Source organism: Lacerta agilis, chromosome 11, assembly GCF_009819535.1.
Source record: "Lacerta agilis isolate rLacAgi1 chromosome 11, rLacAgi1.pri, whole genome shotgun sequence".
NCBI lineage: Eukaryota > Metazoa > Chordata > Lepidosauria > Squamata > Lacertidae > Lacerta > Lacerta agilis.
In genome coordinates this window covers 37229-61307 of record NC_046322.1, presented here as the reverse complement: position 1 = coordinate 61307, position 24079 = coordinate 37229, and the positions used below count along the sequence as shown (strand labels likewise).

Genomic DNA, 24079 nt, shown 5'->3' with positions numbered 1-24079 from the left:
GGCTTGGGAGGGGGAACCTTCCTGTGACGCAGCAGCCCATTCAGGGAGACCAGGAAGGAGGGCAAGTGGCAGCCCTAGGAGGGAGGCCATATCAACAGGCTTGCCTGATAACAAGATTGTCCCACGGCCCAAGGAATCAGGGTCAGACTGCATGTGTTTTTTGTGGGTGGCACGGAGGCTAGGAAGTAGCCAAGGACCGAGAGAGGGAGAAGAGAGGAGAAAAAGGGGCTGTGTCTGTCCTAGAGTCATGGACCTCAGTACACAAGAGACAAGGCTGCTCAAGATCACCTTGAATGGAGGGACTGATCCTCTGATCCAGAACGAGACCAAGACAGAAATCAGTGGGTGAGTGGAGCTGCTCAAGACTCTGAGAATCATAGAATGGTAGAGTTGGAAGGAACCCCAAGGGTCTATTAGTCCAACCCCCTGCAATACAGCTGCTCCCAGAACAGGGAAGACAAAGTACCAGAACAAGAAGGAGAAGGAAAGGGGTCAGGGCAGGGAGCTACTAGAAACAAAGACGAAAGGCTCATCCGTGAAAGAGATAAATACTAGTGAGCATCAGGGGATGAAACATCCAAAGAGAGAAGTGGCCGGACTCTGTGGTGGCGGAGGTGTTTCTGGGGAGGCTCTCCACCTGCACAGGTCCCTGGCCCTCCTTAAGAGGGGATGGAGAACCAGTGGCCATCCAGATGTTGCTGGACTCCAGCCCATGAATCATGAGAGCTGCGCCCCAAGACCATCTAGGGAGCCACAGGCTGCCTTGTTGCTGCTCTACAGGGCTGGAGGTGTGACCGTTCTGAGGCAGAACTCTCAAGCTAAGTCCAGTGACTGGCTCCCTTACCAGGTGGTTGAGCCCTTTCTGGGATGTGGAGCATCGGGAAGCTGGCCAGGACACTCCGGCCCTGCAGACTCTGAGGCAAGCGGAAGTTGTCCTGGATCAGCTCGTCCTCATCTCCATGAAGGGTGTCCTCCAGCATGGAGATCTGAAATGAGAAGGCATAGGTCATCAAGATGGACCAACGGACAGAAAACACTTCCAAGGATCCAAAGACAGAACTATTGTAGAGGGAATGCAAAGCCCACAAGGAGTCCAGCAAATCACAGAATCATAGAATTGTAGGGTTGGAAGCACTCCCCAGGGTCATCTAGTCCAACTTCCTGCAATGCAGGCATCACAGCTGGATCACCAGACCACACACTGTGATGGAGAAGCAAGGCAACATGCAGGGAACTATCTTCCCACAAGACAACCCCTCTGCATGTTCCTCCACCCAGACAGACCTGATCTGGGGACAGCCGAATTGTCTGGTTAAAGATTGTCCAGTTCACCGTCTGGTAACAAGGTGGAGTGGTCAGTGAGCCATTATAGCGGAAGTAGCGACTGAGGTCATCAGGAAGGAGCTTGGCTACATCAAAGGCAGGAATCCAGGTTTCTTCTCCTGGGAAAGGAAAGGAGGGGAGGGTGGTCCATAGCAAAGGGACCCAGAACATCTGCTTTGCTAGACAGCCCCCGAGAGTTCCAGTAATGAGTGTGTGTGAGAGAAAACTCTCTGCCCATTTTCTATACACAACACACAATTTAACATACCTCATGGGCCTTTTTCCTAAATGGACAAGCCCTAAATATTGTGGCCTCTCCTCCTAGGGGAGTTGCTCCAGCCCCAAAATATCTCAGGTCGCAAAACAACACGAGATGCGCACCCCAAAAAAGTGCAAATGCAAAGTTGTGTTGCAGAACCCCTGCCCAAAGGGGCTGGAGCCCAGGGAGAGGCAGCCCTGACTCCCCATGCCCCAGCACCCACTTTGCACCCACAGAGTCCTGCAGGAAACTTGATTTCCCTAGACGAGGCAAAGCAAAAGGAGCCCAGCAAGAGCTGACAGGCTGGATGGGCATCTTCTGCCTGTGGGCTCCTTGCTCTTACCTTCTTCATGGACGTCATTCAGATGTTCAAGGATGTGCTGATATGGCTCATTTTCCTCTGACCCAACCTGGAATGGCAGTGGAAAGGGCTCATGAGAGCTCTGAGCGGGGGTGTTTGCACCTCTCAAGAGCTGGTGCTGGTGGATGTCTCCAAAGCAGCCCCCTCCCACTGCCTCAGAGCACAGGAGGAGCTGCTCAGACCCCTTGCACTGCTTCATTTGCCCTCTCTTCCTGCCACTGTCACCTGCAGAAATGCAGCCAGCACAGCCAAGCCTCCTGGCTCAACCTGCGCCTCCTGGATGCTGTCAAAGTGGGAGCTGTAATAAACCACATGAATCTGGAAGCAGAAAGAGAGAACAGCTATGAGTCCCTCAAAAGTCCCATCTGGACCTTCTCCAGCAGCTCAAGAAGTCAGGCAGAGTACTGCAAGTGTTTCACGTCATACAGTATGCTTGTAGAATGGCATTATGATATTGGTAGCTTTATTTTCCTATATTCCTCCAGGGGTGGCCATCCTACCTTCAGGATTTCTTCCTGAGGTGCCGAGGCATCTAGCTGGCAGCTTTGGGACAAAGAAAGCCGGATTCAATGGACCATTAGCTGAATTCAGCAAGTTTTCAGCTGGAAAGTCTATGCAAAATCTTCTATAATTTCAAAGGGTGAAATTAATGGCTGCTATTTTTTATTATTTGTACTGTACTGTCATCATGGTCATGATTATATGACATCATACAATATTTTTATACTATTCAATTGTAATACTGCCCTCATTGTTATGGATTAGACTGGACTGGTGAGCTTCCCTCCGAGGCATTTTTTCGGGGGGGGGGGGGCTGTAAATGTCATAAATCCAGCTATGCTGCCCCCTCCACTGCCAAGCCCTTCCCTGACTCTGCTGATGCTGAAAGGGTTTGGTTTTGCCAGCAAGGCTGTCATAGTTTTTATTTATTCGAACTACTCATAAGCCACCTTTCTGCATGAGCATCTCTCAAGGCAGCCAATCCTGCCAAGCAAGAGGCCAGAACCAGGCGGGAGCCAAGCAAGGGGCAATGGGACTTACCTCCCCGGCATAGCGGTGCCCATCCACTGTGTGCTCAGAGCCGGGCTTCAGGGCAGACCCCCAGTGCAAGTGCAGCTGGGCAGCCTGGTATGGCTGTGGGAATCCCCCGCCGGTCATGGTCAAATTCCTGGGCAGGTCAAGGACCACTGCGGAGGGGGGGGGGGTAAAGGGGAGAGACACTCCAGATGAGAGGCTGCTGCTTCCCTCTCCTTCTTTGCATGCTGGAGACAGAGCTTCCCTCCTTGGTGTCCTTTGCAGTCAAGGGCACCTCTCAGGCAAAACTCACAAGGCGCCTGAAGGCCACTTGTGGGGAACTGCAGGAGGGCAGAGGGCTCTGGTGCTCAGCTTCTGCTTCTGGGCATCCCTGGGAAGCATGTGGTTGGCGAAGGGGAGAACAGGATGCTGGAATGGATGGGTCCTATTTGGCCTGATCTAGCAGGGTTCTCCTTATGTTCTTAAGTGCCTGCTGGGCACCTAATCCACACCATCTTCTCACTGTGGCCACCAGCTATCCCAAAGGGAAGCCTTGAAACAAGCAGGACCTGAGTGCAAGTTCAGCCACTCTCCCCATCTGCAACCCCAGCAATTGGCATTCAGAGGCACTCACTCCTCTGGCAGCGCAGGCAGAGCACAGCCCTCAGGTCTAGTAGACATCAGTAGGTTTCTCCTCCATGAATCCCACCCCCCTTGGGTGGGCGGCCATTATTCTGGGCAAATATTTTAAGGAAAATGGGTGGGGGCACACACTGAGTTCAGTCAGCTTTTCTGTCTTCTCTGCAGGCCGCTGCTTGCACTGCACAGAGAAGTCAGTCAGATGCGGAGACCCCCTCCTGACAGCTGGCACAGTTTGGGCAGAAGTGCTGGCACTCACATGCTGGACCAAATCTGAGGCATCCGGGAATAGGAGTCTGCAGGTGGTATTGCAATGGCAAAAGTCTTCCCAGGTGTCCCTGACCATACTGTGTCCCCCCGCCCGCCACTGGGTGAGGGTCTGCAGCCAGCAAATAATTCCCTGCTATTCCTCCCTAATTCCACACCCCTGACCCCACACTGACCTTTGCATCCAAGGGATGGGGTGAGATTAAAAATTCCCAATCTCATTTGGATACTTTGACTTCTTTACCAAATTGATAGAAAGAGGCCCCAGTTTCTTGGATGGGAAACTTGGCGGGAGGCCCCTTTTCCTGCCCCTTCTTGAGAGCTGCAGCTGCTGCTTTTCTGGCAGAGGCAAGACCTCCTGGCAAAGACTCTCTGGGCTGCGCAGCGGAGCCCCTTGCACTGCCGCCTCCTCAGCTGGCTGCCTCTCTCTTCAGGAAGAGGAGCTGGAGGTGGGGCCTGTGGCAGGTGCCTCTGGGACTTGAAGGGGCCCCTGAGGACCTTAGCCTAAATGCTGGGGCTCTTAATTTTCAAATAAAAGCATACAAATACAAACTCACATATCATGCAGATTTTTGTACAATTCAAGTTAATCCCACCTTAAAATGGTGGGAAAAGAAGGCAATAAAGGCAACTAAAATATCCCTCCCCACAAAAAATAAAATAAAAATGAAATCCATGACCTGGGGATGGAAAAAAACCCAGTTCTGTAATGCATGTTTGTGGCCTATGATGTTAATTAAGAGAAGGTAGAAAATAAAATAAATAAAATAAAATAAAATAAAATAAATAATAATAATAATAATAATCAGGCATTCCGCACTCCAGCATAGTAAGAAGGGGGTTGTTGGTTCCATTTTTTTCATCGATGTGTGTAAATCTGTGGTAATTTGAACTTCCTTGTAGTGCTTTTTATCAGAATGAGGGTATGTACTTGCAAGTAGCAACTATTATTCAGAGAATATGCAGAAATAGACTCTCCAGCTGCCTTCAAACTTAAGATATTTCTCTCTCTCTCTCTCTCTCTCTCTCTCTCTCTGTGTGTGTGTGTGTGTGTGTGTGTGTGTGTTTGTGTGTCCCTCTGATTTTGGGGTTTTACATCTCTAGGAGAAAATTCTGTAGCCTCAAAGAGCTCCCATGGAATTGGGCAGCCACAAGGTGGAGGAAGGCAACACCCCCCCCCCAACTCTCCTGGTCCCTAGGCGTCCATCCCAGTCTCCCTCAGTCCATGGAAGACCAACTGAAGGGAGGAGAAGATCAAGAGGCTTCTCAGAATAGAAATAAGTGAAGGGGGGCCTGAGGGCAAAGGCACAGTTTCAGCAAAAGCATGAAGGAAACTCGACTACTGGCCAAGAGCAAGATCTGTCCAGACCAAGTGCAAGAAGATGTGTGCCCTTTTCACTTGCCTGAACAATCATGGCTGTTCCTTCTCTTTCTTTCTTTCCTTCTTTCTTTCTTTCCTTCTTTCTTTCCTTCTTTCTTTCCTTCTTTCTTTCCTTCTTTCTTTCCTTCTTTCTTTCCTTCTTTCTTTCTTTCCTTCCTTCCTTCCTTCCTTCCTTCCTTCCTTCCTTCCTTCCTTCCTTCCTTCCTTCCAACAGGCTCTTGTCACTATGGAGCCCTGCTCAGTCTGCAGCCCACAGGAGTTTCCAGATTCGCCTTTACTTCCTGCCTATGCAATCGCTTTGCAAGGGCACCTGTACATTCGCCCAGCTTTGCTCAACTTTCTATTCTTTTCCACTCCTGTCACCAAGAATGTTTGCAATCTGCCTCATATATGCATCATTCAAACCTGTTGAAGGCAAAAACTTTGCATTCCTCCATCCAAACCAAACTGACCCAAAGTAGACTCTTTTCAGACTTTGCTGGACTCTAATCCACTCAAGAAATAGGCAGAGAGGAAACCTGCTTTGCTGCACAGCAAATTGTGAAAGGAGACCATGAGCAGAAAGATGGCATAACTCAGCAGTAGAGTCATATACAGTACAGTGGTACCTTGAGTTACAAACGCCTCAGGTCAAATGCTTCAGGTTACAAACTCTGCTAACCTGGAAGAGTTACCTCGAGTTGAGAACTTTGCCCCAGGATGAGAATGGAAATTGTGTGCCGGCAGCACAGCACAGTGGCAGCAAGAGGCCCCATTAGCGAAAGCACACCTCTAGTTAAGAACAGTTTCAGGTTAAGAACGGATCTCCGGAACAAATTAAGCTTGTAACCAGAGGTACCACTGTACTGTGGATCTGCCCACCCCCGTGATCAAATTGCCTTGGCTGCCACATCTGCTGGAGAGAGTCCCAGCTCCTTGTCAGTTTGTTCCCCACCCCAGCCCCTGCCAAGAAAGGAGGTGCCCACATCTTCCCAAATGCAAGAGTAGCCAACAAGCATGGAGCTCAGCTGGCAGCAGGTGCTTGTCCTTAGCAGATCACACCCAGATGTTGAATATTTAGGAGAGTAATTGCACTGCAGAAAGCATGCTGGGGAGACCACACGTTCCAGAAACAATGAAGAAACGCTCAGCATTATTTTGCTCAGCTTTTAATTACAAAAAACACAAAACCTCCTTTTACATTAAATCAATAAGTCTGACCGACCTGTAGCCTTTTTGGCAGACCTTTTCCGTTAACCTTGGGGTTCGCGTTGCACCACGAGGTGAGGGAGAAAAGGGGTCAATAATGACTCCAAAGAAATGAAATAGAGAAAGAATTTATATTCTGACTGCCTAGGACAGCAGAAGGCATCCGCGTGATAATTCACAGTGAAATACCCTAGGCGAAAAGATACATACAGCTTTTATCCTCTTCAGAATCCCTCTCCCCTCATTCAGCCTCATGAGTTCATGCACGTCACACCATTAGTAACATCAAAGCAAAAAGGTACTCCAGCCAGGCCACCTGTAAATGACTCATCTTGTCTCTCTGGCCAAGACAGCCCTGAGTTTATTATTGGGTGAAAGTTAAGGCTTTTCACTTTTAAGATATGGGTCAGTCTGCCCTTTGGCTGACTCATATAATTAAAGCTTTTTGCCTTTCCCTCTAATTGGTAGGATCACCCATCAAAGGATTATCCAATCCCCTTCACATCTCTGGCCAATTTCTGTACCTTCCACGGGAAGGGGCACTCTGACCTACAGCTTTCCATTGATTAATAATATGCCAGCGAATATACACAAAAAAATAAGTTTCACAAAGAGAGCCTACAGAAAAAGCTGAATATTAAATGGCCAGAAAATTATATGAAGCAAACAAAGGTATGCACTAAGAACATGTTTCACAAAAAGAGCTTATACCAATAACATCCAGAAAATATCAAATAAATGGGGCTAAAGTTTTACAAACTCAAATAAGCAAATAATTGTAGAAGCTACATGTCAAATAAAAGAACTTAAACCCCCATTAGAGAGAGAAAGAATCTCAATTTAATAAGGCTTAAAAGAAACTTACATCAAGCTATCCAGTGAAGGTTTCCAATATAGAATCATAGAATAGAATCATAGGGTTGGAAGAGACCCCAAGGGCCATCCAGTCCAACCCCCTGCCAAGCAGGAAACACCATCAAAGCATTCCTGACAGATGGCTGTCAAGCCTCTGCTTAAAGACCTCCAAAGAAGGAGTCTCTCCTTGGTAGCAAATTAAAAGACTGTCTTTCAGAAGAAGAACCTACCTGTATTCAGGGAGAAGGAGGGTCTAGCTAGCTTATCCAGGGGAAGCCTTCCTTCCCAAGTAAGATTTTCAGCCCAGAAAATCCAAAATGAAGAAATCCCTTTCTCTCTTTAGAAAGGCAACAGACTGACTTCTCGGAGAGGTGAATGCGCAGCTCTGAACCACTAAAAAAATGCAACTTTCTCTCTTTAGAAAGTTGGCAAATCTCCCGTGCCAGGCAGAGCTTTTAAATTGGAATTCTGTGCCAGGACTTCTTGGGTCAAGATGACCCTTTCATGCTATGCAGAACAAGGGGCCCTCTTAGGTGCTCACTCTAATTCACAGCATGTCAATAGAGAATATATGAACAGAGGTAGAATATTGGTACAGAAGAAAAAAACTCCTATAGGTCTTACAAGCTATACAGAAAATTATAAAACTGAATTAAAATACTAGAGAATAAAACTAGAGAATTAAATCCTCCCCCTTCAGACTCATTTTCCAGGGTACTGAAAGAGGTACACGCTGCTCTTTATATACTGCACCCAATTGGTGACACAGCTTAATTATCACAACTTAACAGCACCTGCTATACAGCTTCACAGCTGTAAAACCAGGTCGTGACTTTTACTTTGGCTTTTAAAGAGATATACATCTTGTGAAACAATAATGAACCTCAAAATATAAATAAACCATTCAACATTTCCCCTGTGGTGGTTCATTATTGTGGAATAAAAACGTAAAGCATATTTTGTACACATATTTTGTAACCTTCGGAAGTGCTTTAGTAAAAATGTCCGCAATTTGATTGTCACCTGGAACATATTGAAATACAATTATTTTGTCAGCAATCAGTTTCTTTACAAACTGTAAACGTAATCTTAAGACTCTATGCGCTGTGTATTGGAGTCTGAACACAGGATGGCGAGTCCGCTCTGGGAATCGAGGTGAACTTTTACTGGTAGCATTACTTGCATCTGTAGATCTGCAAATACTTGTAGATACCATTCAATATCATGAATGGCCTGAATGCATGCACATAATTCACTCTCCATTGTGGAGAGACAAATAATGGTTTGTTTTTGGGACTTCCATTCAAATGGACACCCATTATAACATAACACCATACCAGACACACCCCTGTAATTATTTTGTTCCACTGCATGAGATGCATCACAGAAAATTCAAATCCTTTGTCAATACTTGACATAATCTGCAACCTATAATGTTTGGTATGTTTAAGGTACATTACAACTCTCTTAAAGCAGAGAAACATTGCGTAATGGGCTTTTCAACAAATTTTGCTAGAAAGTGAAAAGCATATCTGGTCTTGAGATTCTTTGAATGAAATTTAGCTTGCCTATAGCAGAATGATAATAATAATAATTTTTATTATTTGTACCCCGCCCATCTGGCTGGATTTCTCCAGCCACTCTGGGCGGCTTCCAACATAAATCAAATACAAAAATATCACATATTAAAAGCTTCCCTAAACAGGGCTGCCTTCAGATGTCCTCTAAATGTCTGGTAGTTGTCTATCTCTTTGACATCTGAAGGGAGGGAGTTCCACAGGGCGGGCGCCACTACCGTGAAGGCCCTCTGCCTGGTTCCCTGTAGCTTTGCTTCTCGCAGTGAGGGAACCACCAGAAAGCCCTCGGCGCTGGATCTCAGTGTCCGGGCTGAATGACAGGGATCCACTTCCTGTGCCACCACTGGCTTCAGTGAGTCAGAGTGAAAAGGTTTGGCAAAGAAAAGAGGCTTCTCTTACCCTGCTCCCCCCCCCCCCAAACCAACCAGCACAATAGGCTTGAAGGGACTTTTTTCATGCTTACTTCCATGCTTATTACATACAAGAAAAACAATACCGAAAAGGGGTACAACTTAAAAGGGGAGGGAAAAGGAAAGAAAATAAAATTCACACAATCTGTTAATAAGATAAAAATTATGACAAATATTTGTGATTGCAATTTCATGTTACAATAAAAATAAAAATCTCATTATCTTTTATACTCGACCTCCCATTTATTCCTTAATTCTTTTTACATAGATTTACTGCCATATCAAAATACTATTTTTATATTAATATTTTCACACGTTATAAATGTTTATATTACAGGTGAAACTCGAAAAATTAGAATATCGTGGAAAAGTCCATTTATGTAAGCAATTGTTTTCATTAGCTACTGGAGTTTAATATGAGAGATAGACTCATGGCATGCAAAGCGAGATATGTCAAGCCTTTGTTTGTTATAATTGTGATGATTATGGCGTACAGCTGATGAAAACCCCAAAGTTTCTATCTCATATATTAGTTTCACCTTTTAAGTTGAATTACTAAAAGAAATGAACCTTTCCACAGTATTCTAATTTTTCGAGTTTCACCTGTATATAAGCAATTAATAAAAACTGCTGGGATCACTCAAAAGCTGCTACAGATTTTAACATGTTATGATTTTGTTTAAGATATGTTCTGAAGGCCTCCCATTTTGATACAAATTAAATTCTTGGGTTTTTTTTTCAGATAGACTATCTAATTCAGCATATTCAGTCAATTTTTGTAGGCTTGAAGGGACTCTGACTCTTGCCTAACCGGAACCCAGCCTGGTTAGGGGAGCAGGCAGAGCTTGGCAACCCCTATCCCCAGTAGGCACGCGAGAGGCATTTGCCCATTCACAGTGGAAGCACCTTGGTTGCTACGGGCTTGTCCACACTTGAGCATTACTGAGCTGTTCATCCATTCTCTCTCTGGCCACACCCCCGCAGATTTGAATCTGCCTATGAGTAGCAACTTCGATCTTCTGCACCCAAGCCAGCAGACACTCCCTGCCACCTCATTGGTTGACTTCATTAAATACCACAGGACAGGGAGGTAGAGAGCAGTGCCTTATCTGGTGCATTCCGCCCCCCCCCCCCATTTAGACCCCTCAGATTTGCCTGCAGAATCATCAGGAAACTGCACAGGCAGATTGTGTGAATGTATTAATTGACACAGTAAACTCTGGTTTGAACAAGGCCTCTTTTTCTGAGCCAGGCTAAACAATCCGTCCAACACTCTCAACTGGAAAAACTCCTGCTTTAAGAGAACAAATGGATCTAGGACAGGCATCCCCAACCTTCGCCCCTCCAGATGTTTTGGACTACAATTCCCATCATCCCTGACCACTGGTCCTGTTAGCTAGGGATCATGGGAGTTGTAGGCCAAAACATCTGGAGGACCACAGATTGGGGATACCTGATCTAGGAAAAAAGCTTTGCTGAGGTTACAACACAGTGATGCTGTATGCAATATCTCCAATATGCAGTATCTCCAAATCTGGGAGAGTTGTGTAAATGTATTAACCAAATGAAAAACAACAAAGACAGAGGATACCTGCCAAAGTCTTCAAAGTCTTCAAATTATTGTGGCATCTCTCTATTAGCTGCGGCCGGCAAAATTCTTGCAAGGATCTTAGCAAACCGTCTCCTAACTACAGTGGTGCCTCGCTAGACGAAAATAATTCGTTCTGCGAGTATCTTCGTCTAGCGATTTTTTCATCTAGCGTAGCACCAATACAAGTAGCGGTTTTCGCGCGACGGAAAATTTTTTTTTCCCCATCTTGCGAGGCAGCCCCATAGACTTTTTTGTCTTGCGGGGCAGCCTTCCGCTAGCGAATGCCTTTCGTCTAGCAAGTTTTTCGTCTAGCGAGGCATTCGTCTAGCGGGGCACCACTGTATATATTAAATAAATGTACAAGGCAAACACATACATAAGTACTGTATATCCAAGGCTACCCTTCCTGAATCCCAAAAAGGTTTTCAACCTTATAGGGGACAGTGGATATGATTCTCACTGCTCAACAGCTTCAAGAAAAATGCAGAGAGCAAAGCCAACCCCTATATATGGAATTTATTGACCTGACTAAGGCCTTTGACACTGTAAATCGTACTGCCCCGTGGACTTTCCTTCTGAAAATCAGCTACCCACATAAATTTGTGAACATCCTTTGGCTCCTCCACGATAATATGATGGCAACAATTGCAGATAACAATGACTCTCAAAGTGAACCATTCACAGAGGGATCAGGCGTTAAACAAGGATGTGTTATCACCCCAACTCTATCTATTATTTTCATTGCCATGATCCTACACATCATCAAAGGGAAACTCCCCTGTGGTGTAGAAATCATACAGTATATTGAACAGATGGAAAGCTCTTCAATCTGAGCAGGGTGAAAGCAAAGAGTAAGGTTACTATAACTTCCACCATAGAGCTTCAGTATGCTGATGACAACGTAGTGTGTGCAAGCTCAGAGGATGACCTCCAAACCATCCTAAATACCTTCGCAGAAGTTTACGAAAAGCTTGGCCTGTCGCTCAACATCCAAAAAACAACAACACCAAAGTGTTGCACCAACAAGCATAAAGCAACCCCTCTGCAGCACCACAAATCCAACTCAATGGTGTAATGTTGGAAAGTGTTGATCACTTTTCCTACCTGGGCAGTTATCTTTCTACAAGGGCTGACATTGATGCTGAAATCCAGCATTGCCTGAGCTCTGCGAGTGCGGCTTTCTCCCAATTGAAGCGCAGAGTGTTTGAGGACCAGGATATTTGCAGGGAAACCAAATGCTTGTTTACAAAACTATTGTGCTACCAACCTTACCAGATGCTTGTGAAACATGGACCACTTATAAACGCCATCTCCAACTCCTCGAAAGATTCCATCAATGGTGTCTCTGAAAATTTTTATACATCACTTGGCAAGACAGGTGAACTAGTGCCAGTGTACTGGAAGAAGCGAAGATTACCAGTGTCGAAGCAATGATTCTTCAACACCAACTTTGTTGAACTGGTCAAGTTGTTCGGATGCCTGATTATTGTCTTCCAAAGCAACTCCTCTATTCCGAACTTAAAAATGGAAAGCATAATGCTGGTGGTCAACAAAGGTGGACTCTCTCAAGGCAAATCTAAAATAAGTGTGGTATAAACACCGACAATTGGGAAACACTGGCCTGTGAGCGCTCCAATTGTAGAATAGCCTTTACTTAAAGATGTCATGGACTTTGAAGACGCTTGAACTCAGGACAAAAGGGAGAAACATTTGGCAAACCCTCACCATGATCAACTCCTGCCTGGAAACCTATGTCCCCACTGTGGAAAGACATGTGGACCCAGAATTGGCCTCCACAGTCACTTACGGATACACTATTAAGACTGCGTTCATGGAAGACAATCTTACTCAGTTATGAGTGTTCACCAAAGAAGAGAAGACAGGGGTACGTGACACCCCCTGAATCTCTCTGAATAATTAAACCAATGGCCATGACAATGGAGAGGAAGAGGCCAGGGTGCCCATCCATCACCCAGCTTCTTCTGTTTGCCATTTGTTGGGTCCCTCACTGCCCCATGAATAGAGTCAGCTGACTCAGGCAGTGGCGTAGCAAGGGAGGGGCAATAGGGGTAGTGCGCCCCGGGTTCCAGGGGAGGGGGGTGACACTTGGCGGCCCCTCCTGCCACTCCCTGCCACCCGGCACCCTGTCTGTGCTGCTCCATGGACAGCTGGGGCAGCCCCATGAGCTGCCGCTCACCTGGCAGCTCACCCGGTCGCCATGGAAGCAGCAGCGCCGGGCCAGATGCACTGCGCATGCCCAGAAATTCTGGGCATGCGCAGTGCATCCGAGTCAACGGCACTGCTCCCGCGGCAACTGAGCGAACCACCGAGCAAGCGGCGGCTCATGGGCCTGCCCTGTCTGTAAAGCAGCACAGATGGGGCAGCCCACAAGCCACCGCCCGCCTGGCGGCCCACCCAGTCACCACGGGAGCAGCAGCACATGCACTGCCCGTCCGACATGTGCCGCGACGCCCTGCCCCAGGGGGGGGTGCCTCCATGCGCCGCCCTGGGTGGCCAAGAGGCTTCCTCCGCCACTGGACTCAGGTGTGATGGGCCTTCCCTGCTTGGCTGTAGGACTGGCAGAGCCTTGCTTCCCATAGAAGAGGAAGAGGAGGAGGTCTGCAGCTCAGTCCCCACCATCTCCAGTGCATAGGATCTCAGGCTCCAAGAGGTCCTTCTGGCCAAGATCCCTTGCCTTGGCTCTGGACTTCCTCTCATATGAGGCATCGGAGGGAGGGGGCAGGCAGATCAAACCAATATGGGAGTTCCCCAGATTCAACTCTATTGATGCCTCCCAAATATTCTGTGGCTTTTTAAAGAACTGGACTCCAGTTCTAGTCAACAAGCATAATCGGGAGGATGCAGAACAGGGTTCCAAACAATGCCAGAAGATGTTTTCTGCTATGTGGAAATGGGGTACTGCCTCCCCCCAGCCCACACCTTGAGCCTAGTCTTCCTCACCAACCCCCCCAACCATAACAACTGACTTTCTGCTCTCTCTCGTGTCTTTCTTGGGGTCTGCACTGCTGTGCCCAGACTCCATTCCATGCGTGTCTCTATGTGTGTATATAATAGAGCAAAGCAAGCCCCTGTGGGCCTCCCCCCATCTCCACCTGCCTTGGCTAAGATCAAGGGGTGATCCCTATGCGAGGTGAAAGACGTGGTGCGAGGGCCCTCGAAATGGCCTTTCCTGCGGTGGTTCCTTGTGTGCAATTCTCTCCCTGCTGAGGTGGATCGGGCCTCATCTCTTTATAACTTCAGGAAGCTGGTCAAGGTGCATCTTTTTGGGAGGGAAAGTGGGCAAAAATGGGCAGGAGTTTCAGGATCACTGCTGCTCCTGGCAAGAATTGTGAACCAATGACTTGTTGCTGTGCGTCTTAAAATGTATTGTGTGGCCTTATGTAGTTGCTTTATTGTAAATGACACTGTGGTCTGTGCAAGGGGATCTAGAGGCTGCCTAAATACATGAATGAGACACCAGTCCCACTGAGCGCAATGGCACTTCCTCCTGCCACGTAAAGGATCGCAGCTCAGCAGTCTGTGCGAGGGTGGAGGAGGAGGAGACCAGACTAGGAGTCGGCTCTGCCCACTGGAACCTTCAGCTCCACCCTCCACTGTTGCCCTTCCTGGCACCCCACAAGGACCCACAGACAGGGTTTCTGCTTGGGTTCCAGCAGACGTCCCCTCGTGATCTGACAAAACAGACTTACTCCAGGCCCCCTCCACCGGCTTGCAAAAACACTTTTGCTCACTCTTCCTGAGGCATTTGTCTCTCCCCCCCCTCCGCTTTCTGCACATGCTCAGTCCTGCTTTCTCCCACAATGCCCCATGAGTCGTCAAAAGGCCCTTTGTGCGGTTGCTGCATCCGCCGTAATCATTTTGCCTCTCTTTATTTTCCGTGACCTTTCTGGGTGTGGAAAAGCAGCCACCGCCCCCTGACTGGCTTTACACCTGCAGCCGATTCTTCTCACTGAGCTTCCTTTACACTTTCGTATTATAAAAGAAGAGAAATGATTCATGAGCTCAGGTATCCTGCCCTCTCCACTTCCTGGAGCATGGGCTGTTTATGTTTCTCCTCAAATGGCAGCTCTTCCAGCCCTACAGTCATCCTACATCCGATAAGCGCCTTGCACCAAGTGCCCGGCCAGCCCTCTCTTCCTTGCCTTCACAACAGCCTGGTGAGGCAGGATAGTCTGCATTCAGGGCATGGCCAGGGCCGGCCAGAGTGCTGGGGGGAAGCCTTTGGGGCAATTCAGCCCCAGTGGAGACCTGCCTGCCCCCTCCTTGGGCTCACTTTCTCTATTGCCTACTGGATGAGCATTCAAGACACTTTGCTGGCACTGAGTCTTTAGGCTCTCAGGCAAACAGATACACAACAGAAGAAGCTTTTGAAGGTTTGAGTCCATCAGGTGCAGCTAGAGGCTTTATTCCACAAAAATGCATTTCTGCTTCTATGCATTCACTAGTTTCTAAAGAGCCTCAACCTCCCTCCCTCAATTGCTGCTTTTGCTGCAAAACAGACTAAGACGGCAAAAAGGTATTATCAGTCATCTGAGTATCTGCAGTAAAACAAGAGAGCCTCATTCGAAGCTGGGTTTGTCCTTGAGATATTAATCATGCAGAGGAGGAAGGTGGGAATGAACCTGCTTGCCCAACACCCGCCCTCGCCTTCCTGGTTGTCCTTCAAGAGGCAGAGGGTCAAGCTACTCTGAGCAGAGAGACTCCATGAATCCTGTTAGCTCTTCACGCATTTTAGAGCCCAGGAAAGAAAACCAGGGCTCCAGAGTGCACAGGCAGCCCCTGGGAATCCAAGAGGCTCCCTGCTGCCTATGGGAGAGTAATGGGGGGGGGGAGAGCCCTCATCCTCCCTTCCCCATATGACTAACTTTTGTACAGAGGAAGACTTTGCAAATGGGTGGAGCTGATCCTTGAAGATCTCCAACAGTCCTTTCTTCTGTGCGGAGGTTACAAGAATAATTCTGTTTAGCCTAGCAAAAAACGAGGAGGAGGAGGAGGAGGAGGGGAGGGCTGGAGGAAGGTGGGTAGAAGGGCGAAAGCACAAGAGAGCCAGGGGGATTTCCCTGCATTGGGAGCACTGTACTGCTCACACCACCTGCTCCTTCTTCTGCCTGCTGACCAGTCAGGCAGACACCCTTGAAACTAGCAGCACAAGAAGGGACAAGATGGCAGGAGATACCAAGGCCACTTAGCCTCTGGGATGCTGTTGAATCCAGGAGTCCCACCAAGCTGCAAGCCTGCTCCTTCCCCATCTAGGGCAGGCTGCCTCCCCACCTCTCAGATGTGAGAACCCAGGACACATAACACTGGTCATTTCAGGATTCAGCTTCAGTTTATTAGCCCTTCTCTGCCTCCAGGCACTGCTCTAAAACCTCAGCTGCCTCTCCTGATTCAGATGGAGCAGAGAGATAGAGCTGGGTGTCATCTCCATAAGGCACTTCACTCTGAATCTCCCAGAAGTTATGTATAGATCTTAAAGTACACAGGGAACAAGATTGAACCCTTTGGGACACCACAGGGCTACTCACATGGTGCTGAACTGTAGCCTCCCATGACTACCATGCAAATGGACCCAGGAGTAAGAGTGGAATCACTGAAGCACAGTGTCCTCAATCCCACCTCCCTGAGACGCACCAGAAGTATCAAAAGCCTCCATCTGCTCTCAAATGTGTCATTTTGGCGCAAGGGGCTGAAGGTCTCTCAGCTCCAGGTGGCCTTGCATGATGCTGATTATTCCAGCTCAGGCATCGTTATGCTATGAAAACCACTTTGCTGGTCCTGATGGATGACTTATGGCAAAGGATGAAGGGGGGACAGGGGGCACTCCTGTTGTCTCTCCTTCACCTCTTAATGATTTCAATACCCTCAGTCACAGCAACTTTCTGGTCATCTGTCTGGACTGGGCTTAGGCTTCACAAGGTCCCAGTCCTTCTAGGATGAGCATTTTCAGAATGATGGAACCTGGGGATGGGGCGTTTGCTCTGCCCCATGCCCCCTAGCTTCACACCACCCCCCATGCTTTTCAACCTCTACATGAACTGCTGGGAGGCTGTCACCCCAAGGTTTGTGGAGCAGCATCCTCAGTATGACCTTTGGCTCTGCCTCTTTCCCCCACCTCCTTAGCCCAGGAAGGCTGTTGGTATCCTTAGCTGGTGCAGGGGAACGGCTCTGGGCTAGATCCTGCCTTTTCTATATTCCACATGCAGCTTGGCTGGCAGGTGAAGAAGCACTGTGCATCAGCTTCAGCCCACCTGGAAAGGTCTGACCTATAAACTGTGACCTACACCAGAATCACATCCAGGTTTAACTACTGCAATGTGCTCTGCATGGCGTTGCTATGAAAGGCAGTTTGGAAACTTCAGCTGGTCCCAAATGTGGTCACTAGAGCAGAGGTGGTTTTAGGGAAGTGCCACCAATTTTCCCACACTGGGTGCTGCACTAAGGGGGTGTCACAGCTATGACATAGTGAATTAAGCAAAATGGCAGGTGAAAGATGGGGGCTCCCCAAATTTTGGCCTTGCATTGGGGGCTGCTGAAATTTGAAAGACCAAAGTCCACCTCTAACTAGATCTTTGAGGAGGGAGAGAAGTGGTCAGCTACTGTAACCCCTTCTGCTGTCATGGCTCTGTCCTGCCTTCTGGTGCATTTCGGAGCCCAATTTAAAGTGATGGCTTTAGCCTTTAAAGCCGTAAACCGTTTGGGCCCAAGTTATCCAATGGACTGCCTGCAGCGCACACTATCAGCCTGCCCATGGGCTGAAGTCCTCTGCATGTGCCCAACTCCTAGCTCAGTGCTGTTGGTGTCCATGAGAGAGAGGACCTTCCCTGTGGTGGCCCCCATGCCTTTGGAACTCCTTGCTGGTGGATCTGAAGCAGACTTGGCCGCCTGTTCACCTTTGGGGAGGCGTTGAAGTTTCTCTTACGACCAGCCTGTCCTTGAGAAATGCCCTCTGGCTTAGACTGTGGGTTGCTGAGCTGTGGAAAATGTTTTAATTGCTTGGCTGAATATCTTTATTGGATGTTTTTATCTTGGGAAAGTGGGGGATGGGGAGGAAATGGAAGTTTTTTTTTCTTTTGTGCATGTTGTTGATCATTTTGTAAATGTTGACTGTTGCAAGCCCCCTTGGACAGGTGCTTTCTGGAAAGGGCTGAGAAACATTTTAAGTGAATAAACAAATGAATAATAAGAAGGGTTGGAGTGCAGCATGACAGGCACAGGTTTGAATCTAGGTTCAGATATGAAGTCCCCTGGGGGGCTTCCCCCTGGCCGGGGGGAGGGGAACCATAACAGTGCAGAACTGGAACATCAACAGAGGAGCAGCTCCACCTGCCAAAGGCTGCCTGGGCCTCGCCATAATTTGAAGCTGGGCCAACCTGTGGGGGTGCCCCTTGCCAGCCTCATTAAAATCCCAAACGGTTGATATGCCAACCCCTCCCTGCCCACTGGTGCTTCCTGGGTGTGGTTGGGCATTGGCAGGTAGGGGGTCTCACCTGTGTGTCCATTGTTCTGGAGGCGGAGCATCTCCCTGGGAGGCAGGCTGTAGTCAGGCAGCAGGATGGGCTCCAGCTGGGCACTGAAGAGGGCAGCCCCTGTCTCAATGTTGATGGGGGACTGCATGTGGCCCCCACAGTGGGGAAAATCGAAGGCCCATTCTGCCTTGTCTGAAAGAGGAGGGCAGGCGTCAGGGGAGGGGAGAGGGTTTCCTTCTAGCTGCTTGTGGCCCATCTTGGGGGTTGATGAGGTTGACCTTGAACAAGCCCTTCACTCTCATCCTGATGTTTTTAGGGGATAAACTAAGAGGCCATCAAGGACCCCAGAGATGAGAGGCAAGCGGCTCAACTTCTCCTGTCTTGCCCTTGTTGCAAAGTGGCTTCCTGGCGCCTGCTTCCCTGCTATCACTCCCCCCTGCCAGCTGGGCCCCACACACCTCCGCGCTGAGCCAGGCCTTCAAGGGCACGTGCCAAGGTTGCTCTCCTCCCCAAGGCAAACCGGCTGAATCTCAGAAGCAGCCGGTTCCCACAGGGCAAAGTGCCAGCAGAGGCACCTGAGCTTTCTGCTGGGGGAGGAGGGGGCCAGGGAGCACCAGATCCACGGAAGGAGGCCCTGGGGGCCCAGCCTCACAGGAGATGGTGGCACCTATTCTGTGGCTGCAGAGGACTCCAGGTCCACCACTGTCCCCGACTGAGCTGGGGGACCAACAGGACTGACTGGCAAGAGGTCTTTGCCCCCCACTCTCATTCAGCCAGACCCAGACCCGCCCATGCAGGCCTTGGGGTGGTGCTGATCAGGCCCAGGGAGAGCAGGACATCTGGCTCTGGGTGAGAGAGGGAGGGAGCCAGGAGCTGGCTAATCATTAAGCCCCACAGCGTCTGTTTTCTGGCCAGAAGCCCAGAGGAGAGGGTGGGGGCAAGGGCAGCCTTCACCGCCAGCCTTTACCTGCATAGCTCCAGTGACTGTTTCCATGGCCAGGAGGAGGACCTGGAAAGAGAAAGAAAAGCCAGGGATCAGGAAGTCTGAAGGTTCTCCAGCAAGGCCCAGCAGCTGCTTTACCCCCTTCCATCCTCCTGGTGAACCTCTGGTGGAGGAAGGGGATATTACTGGGTCAGGCATTATCCTGGGAAAGGGTTCCCTGCTCCCATCCCATGCAACCCCACTGCATTTCAAAGGTGGGAGAGTGCCCAGGAGCCTACCAGTCCCTACCTGCTTGCCTCCAAAGGGAGGCCAGGTGGTCCAGAGAGGAGAGGTGAGTGGCTGCTTCTCCCTCCCTCCTCCTTCCCCTGCTCAGGTGCACTCCACACCTGGCTCGGTTTCTATGGTGATGGGGAGGCCAGGTCCCCATAGCCAGCCAGGCAGCCTCATGAGGGTGGCAGAACTTGGCGTCAATGTATTGCAGGAGAGGCAAGTGGAAGAATATATGGGAGCCTTTTATGGCTCTTTTCTCATGCTGAAAGTTTTTCACACACATCCTCTCGGTAACTCTTACAACCCTGTAAAGTAACCCAACAGGATTATTCTTGCCCTGCTGAAGGAACAATGGGAGGGAGAGATTCTTGTGAAAATTCCCCTCTTGGGCCCACGACTGAGATGAGATTTCCCCTGGGGGGGCTTCTGGACAAGCACTCAGGCACTGTGGCCCCCTCCCATGAGGCTGTTCAGGGCTCTTGCCCCAATAAGCACTTTCAGATCTTAGTTCAGGGCCCTCTGTTTAGATGGCGGTTCCTTCCTAGTCTCCTGCATGACTGCAAAGAAAACTCTGGGCTGTGCCCACTCCCAGGACAAGCAAGGAAGACCCTGCTCTTGACTCTGCACTATCTGCAACCCCATCTTTTGCCCTTTGGAAATCTGCTGTCCCTGGAGCTCCAAATCCACCCTACTCACCCTTGACCCACACATTCCCCACATGCCAAACCCTTAGAAACCAAGAGGAAGGCCAGGTATAAGACTTGAACACAGTTGCCCAGTTTTGAGAGTCTGTTCTGATCAACAGGTGTGCCCTCTGTTGCAGAGAGAACTGCCTTCTATTCCCTGCACGCCCCCAGCTCAGCATTGCCTCCTCTGACTGGCAGGTGGCTCTTTTCCATTCCTACCTGGAGATGACATTGGGGACTAGACCTGGGACAGAGGGGAGCCCTACCCTTAGGCAGACGGAAGCAGCTACCCCTGGCAGCAAAACACCCCGGACGGTCCCTATTGAAACCTCCTGCATACAACACAGGAGGCTGCCCTATACTGAGTCACATCCTTGGATCCATCTGGGCCAGTGTTGTCCACATTGACTGGCAGCATTGGGTCTCTGGGGTCTTGAGAGTCTCCCCAAGCCCTATTCATTGGACTCCTAACCACTGTACTCTGGCCTTTCCCCCACCTGCATTCAGACTTGGGGATGTAAGAAGGAACAATAACTCATCATCTGGGAGGTGGCACTGAAACCACCTGAGGCATTTCCTCTAGAAGGAGGGAGGATTACGCAAACCTGAGCACTAGAATGTGCCAAGGACTCCAAAGCAAAAATGAAAATATTATTGCAAAAAATATGATGGGGTTGGGGGATGGGTGGAGGCTCCGGTGGTAGAAGGGACTGAACCATTTTACTGTGCAAAGTAATAAAAATCTACACCTAAAAAAAAGGACAGGTGGTCCAGGTGGGCCTTCAGCCACCCTCCTTGGACTTTGCTGGAGTGTTTCCTCTGCAACCTCCTGCTCAGAACAACTTCCCCCACCAAATCGTTTTAAATGAATTTCAAAACAGTAACCAATACAAAAAGGGAAAAAGCAAGTTTCTCAGGCATACAAAAGCTAAATAAATAAAAGTCATTAGGATCTAAGAGCTCATCCCCCCCCCCCTCTCTCTTGGTGTAGCAGTAGTAGTAATATTGCCCCAACCACTCTGGGCAGCTTCCAACACATATAAAAATATAATAAAACATCAAACATTAAAGACATCCAGATACAGGGCTGCCATAATACCAAACAAACTATAATACACTATATCATTAACTTTACTTCCTTTGTTACAGGATATGGCTGATGGGAAACAAACAAACACCTCTGGTCTATACAAGCCAACTGCGCCTTGAACGGGAGATTCTTCCCAGACCCTTGCTTCATTATTTGTATATACAATAAAATAAAATAATGCCAGATTTCATAGAAATTGTCAGGTGCTTTTTGTTTTGTCCACATGACACTTAATTTGTGTGATAGTGCTTCCCCAGTAAGGCTGTTTGCCAAACTATGTTATCTCACTGGTTCATATCTGGAGAATTTAAGTTTTCCAGTTTCTGGCTATGGCTGTACAGTATGCGCTGCTGTTAAAAGACATGTTACAAGTTCTTTGCTTTTTAACTGTTCAGTTTCTTCCATATATAAATTAAGCATAGCTAATGTGGAAGAAAATGGAACACCCTGAGATGTAATTAATGAAATTTCCTGGAAAACATTTTTCCGCTCAGAACAACTTATGCCACACATAATAATCCCCTCCTGGCAACCTGGGCCAGGAGTTCACGTGCCTGATGGATAGAGCAGCGCCTGAGGGCTGGGAGTGGGCCAGATTCCTGCAAGGTCTCTCCCCCCCCCCACCTCTGTGCTGGTGGCACAGACTGTACAGGACTGTAATGTGCTTCCTCCCTGCCCACCCACCCCAAGGGTGTGCACACATGCCAGGCCCCTCAGGTGGCCAATGTCTCTCTTCCCACAAGCCCCTGAGCCTGCTAAGACACAGGTGCTGGTGTCTTTCAGTGGTTCCAAAGAGTGGACTGCAGGTGCCTCTTTAAGCCTTGCTCAGCAGGCCTTAAGCCACCACGAGGCCCACCACAGTTTCTAGGGTGAAGCTGCCAGTGCACCCCAAGGCATTCTGGAACTGCCCCAAGAAATGCCAGAGACGCCTTGGTTGTGAGCAGTCTGCTTCCTCTCATACCAACAAGAGAGGCCATTTACTGCTAACATTAGTAAGTAGGTACAAGGTAGATTGTGGGAGGTCTAGAATATCTTGGGCTAAATGCAGCAAACAAAAACAAAATCTTTGTGCAGAAGACAGCAGCATAATGTAGTTCTGTTCAGTTTCACTTTCTGGGGAGACTTTGCTATTTTGGGCACTCCCCAAAAGCTCAGAACAAGAGAGGCACTAAATCCCCTTCCTTATGCTCTGCCCAGAACATAGGCTCAGCCCTTCTAATAATAATAATAATAATAATAATAATCCTTTATTGTCACACCACCTGTGTGCAGTGAAATTAAACGAGCCCCCCTCCCCCTCACATACACTCAGTCTTGTTTGCACTCTGTGTGCTTGTCAGAAGTCAATTGCACCACTATTTTTTTCCATTCAGCAGCCCAACAGCCCACGGATAAAAACTGTTCTTTAACCTGTTGGTGTGGCTGACAATACTTCTATATCTCTTGCCCCAAGGTAGAAAATTAAAGAGGTGCTGGCCGGGGTGTGAGTCCTCCCTGAGGTGACCAAGGAGAGGTGGATAGAGGTGGCCTGCCCAGTAGGGGGACAGAGACCATTTGCAAGAGCCAGAGTGGACTCTGGCGATTCCACCCCAAGGACTCCCACCTCCCATTTCTTGTCCTTGCTCAGCCCCCATTTCCTCTGTCTGGACCCCATCATTCCACCTCCTCCTCCTGCACTGATTAAGGCAAGGGATGCGGGTGGCGCTGTGGGTTAAATCACAGAGCCTAGGGCTTGCTGATCAGAAGGTTGGTGGTTCGAATCCCTGCGACGGGGTGAGCTCCTGCTGTTCGGTCCCAGCTCCTGCCCACCTAGCAGTTTGAAAGCATGTCAAAGTGCAAGTAGATAAATAGGTACCACTCCGGCGGGAAGATAAACAGTGCTTCCGTGCGCTGCTCTGGTTCGCCAGAAGCGGCTTTGTCATGCTGGCCACATGACCCAGAAGCTGTACGCCACTTCCCTTGGCCAGTAACACAAGATGAGCACCGCAACTCCAGAATCGGACACGACTGGACCTAATGGTCAGGGGTCCCTTTACCTTTACCTAGGCAACCTAAGGCCCGTGGGCCGGATGCGGCACAATCACCTTCTCAATCCGGCCCACGGATGGTCTGGGAATCAGAGTGTTTTTACATGAGTAGAAGGTGTGCTTTTAGTTAAAATGCATCTCTGGGTTATTTATGGGGCATAGGATTTTGTTAATTACCCTCCCCCCCCAAAAAATAGTCTGGCCCACCACATGCTCTGAGGGACATTGGACCAGCCCACGGCTGAAAAAGGTTGCTTACCCCTGGATTAAGGCAATTCTCCGAACGCTTTGCTGCTTAGTAAAAAAGATAATTTAGCGGGGAGAGCAGTGGCCTCACCTGAAATGGAATGGCCTTTGAGCTAGGCAAGAGCAACAGCGTCAAGGATGCTCCTCAGCTCCTCACAAGACATGCAGCTGCGTCCGTGGAGCAGCCCCATTAGCACTAGCATCCCACCATAAGGAGCAGGCTGGAGGGGACAGAGGAGGAACTCCCAGTGTTGAAGCTTAGAAAAGGGGGTTGGGAGTATCATAATCAGACAGCAAGTGACTGAAGCAGCAGGAGCTGGGGAGGGGCAGGAAGCAGCACCCCCAGGAGCTCCCCGCTCCCCCTCCCCCCGCCTATCCAATGTTTCACCTCCCAGAGCTCTGCCTGAGAGGAAGCCTATGAATTTCGAGCCATTTGTGGATCTCCGGTAGGAGCCCATCCAGGCT

General features: G+C 48.9%; 1 protein-coding gene across 2 annotated transcripts in view; it reads right to left on the bottom strand.

The window, feature by feature from the left end:
• Window positions 1–24079, bottom strand: part of CA9 (carbonic anhydrase 9) — a 29386-nt gene that overhangs the window by 3381 nt on the left and 1926 nt on the right. For both annotated transcript variants that reach the window (XM_033164334.1, XM_033164333.1), the window contains exons 2-8: window positions 19320–19361; window positions 18374–18544; window positions 2985–3130; window positions 2169–2261; window positions 1926–1992; window positions 1285–1442; window positions 845–986 (exon numbers count right to left, since the gene is read on the bottom strand). In XM_033164334.1, coding sequence (XP_033020225.1) covers window positions 845–986; window positions 1285–1442; window positions 1926–1992; window positions 2169–2261; window positions 2985–3130; window positions 18374–18544; window positions 19320–19361 — 819 coding nt within the window. The remainder of the gene's footprint in view (window positions 1–844; window positions 987–1284; window positions 1443–1925; window positions 1993–2168; window positions 2262–2984; window positions 3131–18373; window positions 18545–19319; window positions 19362–24079) is intronic.